We start from the raw sequence: 2,500 nt of genomic DNA, 5'->3' as shown, positions 1-2,500 counted from the left end.
GAATCAGGCACAGCGTAACAAGGTTTTCCATATCTCACCTCATCCCACGTTCTAACTGGGAGAAGACTGACCGAAAAGTTGAGGGTAGACATCATGGCCTCAAGCATAAGTCTGTCTAATCCTGAGTAAATAACTGACCCATCCTCAGCTTTCTCTTCCAGCCAGTAGGGTTCGTAAGGCAGGACCGATATGTTGATAGAGCCACCGTACATACTGTTAATGTTAGAAGAGATTAGCTACCGATAAAATTTTGTATGCATTGGTATGAACATTTTTTACATAGTATTAGTGTTGCATTTATGAAAACAGTCTCTCTCTCTCTCTCTCTCTCTCTCTCTCTCTCTCTCTCTCTCTCTCTCTCTCTCTCTCTCTCTCTCTCTCTCTCAAACAGAATTCTGTATATGTAAGCTACTGTTTACATTATGTATGTATATCTTGTATACACTTCTTATCCCCTCAGATTCCCATGTATATATATATATATATATATATATATATATATATATATATATATATATATATCAAATGTTCTTCCAAGTAATGAATAGTTTAGTTGCAGTTTACGTGAAATTATAAAAAAATTCTATCAAGTTATGAGTGATTCAGTTCCATCTTACGTGAAATTATCAAAGGTTGTACCAAGTAATGAGTGGTTCAGTTACATTTTACGTGAAATTATCAAAGGTTCTACTAAGTAATGAGTGGTTCAGTTGCATTTTATTTTAAATTATCAGAACTTCTACCAAGTAATGAATGGTCTAGTTGCATACATACAATGTACTTTATATCAGACAGGAGGGTTTTGTATTTATCACTGTGACTTACTTTGAAAATTTCTTAGGAAAGAAAGGAAGGCTGCTTCGCTTTATCAGTCCTTTAGAAATACTCCAAGACGCCAGTTGAACTAATTGTCTTCCAGACGGGGTGAATGGCATAAATGTAAATACGTCCCACCTGGTGTGCCAGAAATTTATTAGCATTGTTTTGTGGTATTCTGTTAAAACGTGGTTCCATTTAAGATATACCAAAAATATAAAGTCAATCTAAAGATTCAAAACTAGATAGTCATTTCTTTTCTAGTGAGATCTTTATGCAGACATATGTAAGAAAAGTTTTGGTCTTTCATTTCAAACTTTGGTATGAATTTAAAAGTCATCAACTATAAAAGAAAAAGTGAGCTGGAAAATGTGTCACAGAAAATATGACCATGTCATCGTCAAATCCGTTATCCTAACTGATAGAATGAGTACAAAAATGTGATTGAAATAAATAACATATCCAAGTAAATTGCTCTAGAGCAAACCAGAGCAGGTCTTTGGAGGTAGGTATCCCACCTTTCATGCAATCCTTCCTTTTGCGGTATCATCAATAAAGTGTTCATGATAGAGACCGCCCAGTAGCTGGCAAGGACCTGGATGTCCTCGAGATTCAAGTGACCTATGACAACCAGTTTCGTGATGTCAGACAGCAGACGATTTTGCATAGATGATATTGCGAACTCCTTCAGGAAAGTTATTTCATCACTCAGGACGAGAATGTTGACACCCAGAGACGCGATGCGAACCTGATTGGTTGTTTTTAAAGATATTTTATCACATCAACCAGGTGATAAAACTGTCTAAGACTCTAAATAATGTCTTAGTTTTGGTGTGTAATAAGGTATTACTTATCTGTTATAACAGGTCATTAAAAAAAAAACATGATCATATATGCATCTTAATGCTCTCTTTCTCTCTCTCGCTGTAGCAAATTTAAATTACTTGTACGCATGAAACAAAACAATGATATGCAACGCAGGCTATTTCCTTCTAAAGGATTTTAGGGTATTGATATTTTTCATATTCAGTCAAATTGTTGATAGTGGCTCTGTAAATATCTCATTATTCGAAAAAAAGAGAGAATTAATCGAAAACTGACGCCATTTACATGCAATAACAGAACCAAAAATCACTCACACTTGACATATTTTCCAAAAAGAATCAGATTTTCTCAGGTAGAACAGTGATAGAAATGAACATAGCCAAGAATTTTCTTTAGAAGGGAACAAAATCAAAATTTTACCTTGTTGGCAATAATTGTTAGTCATGATGGCAATGCTGATATATATATATATATATATATATATATATATATATATATATATATATATATATATATACATATATACATATATACATACATACATATATATATATATATATATATATATATATATATATATATATATATATATATATATATATACACACACACACACATATATATATATATATATATATGTATATATATATATATATATATATATATATATATATATATATATATATATATATATATATATATAGATATGTGTGTGTGATAATGTTTGTTTCTCTATTCATTATTGTTGTTGCTTTCACTGTTGAGATATATCTTACCTTTAGTGCTGAAGAAGTCAGCTGGTTTAGTTCAGTATTGTTAAAGGTATGACCAGCTTTCGTGTTAAAAAGTGCCACACCAT

The 2,500-nt window shown here is 31.9% G+C and overlaps 2 protein-coding genes across 2 annotated transcripts in view; one reads left to right on the top strand and one right to left on the bottom strand.

Moving 5' to 3' along the window:
- Positions 1-2,500, top strand: part of Orp8 (Oxysterol-binding protein-related protein 8) — a 732,808-nt gene that overhangs the window by 143,601 nt on the left and 586,707 nt on the right. The gene's annotated exons all lie outside the window — the stretch shown is intronic.
- LOC137639393 (ionotropic receptor 93a-like) overlaps positions 1-2,500 on the bottom strand; it is a 36,815-nt gene that overhangs the window by 9,872 nt on the left and 24,443 nt on the right. Inside the window, exons 4-6 of the mRNA XM_068371667.1 lie at positions 2,418-2,500; positions 1,335-1,564; positions 39-213 (exon numbers count right to left, since the gene is read on the bottom strand). The exon at positions 2,418-2,500 is cut by the window's right edge and continues 25 nt beyond it. Of these exons, the coding sequence (XP_068227768.1) occupies positions 39-213; positions 1,335-1,564; positions 2,418-2,500 (488 nt within the window). The remainder of the gene's footprint in view (positions 1-38; positions 214-1,334; positions 1,565-2,417) is intronic.

The sequence above is a fragment of the Palaemon carinicauda genome, chromosome 4 (assembly GCF_036898095.1).
Source record: "Palaemon carinicauda isolate YSFRI2023 chromosome 4, ASM3689809v2, whole genome shotgun sequence".
NCBI lineage: Eukaryota > Metazoa > Arthropoda > Malacostraca > Decapoda > Palaemonidae > Palaemon > Palaemon carinicauda.
Note: the sequence above shows the minus strand (reverse complement) of the source record. Positions and strands in the feature narration are given on the sequence as shown.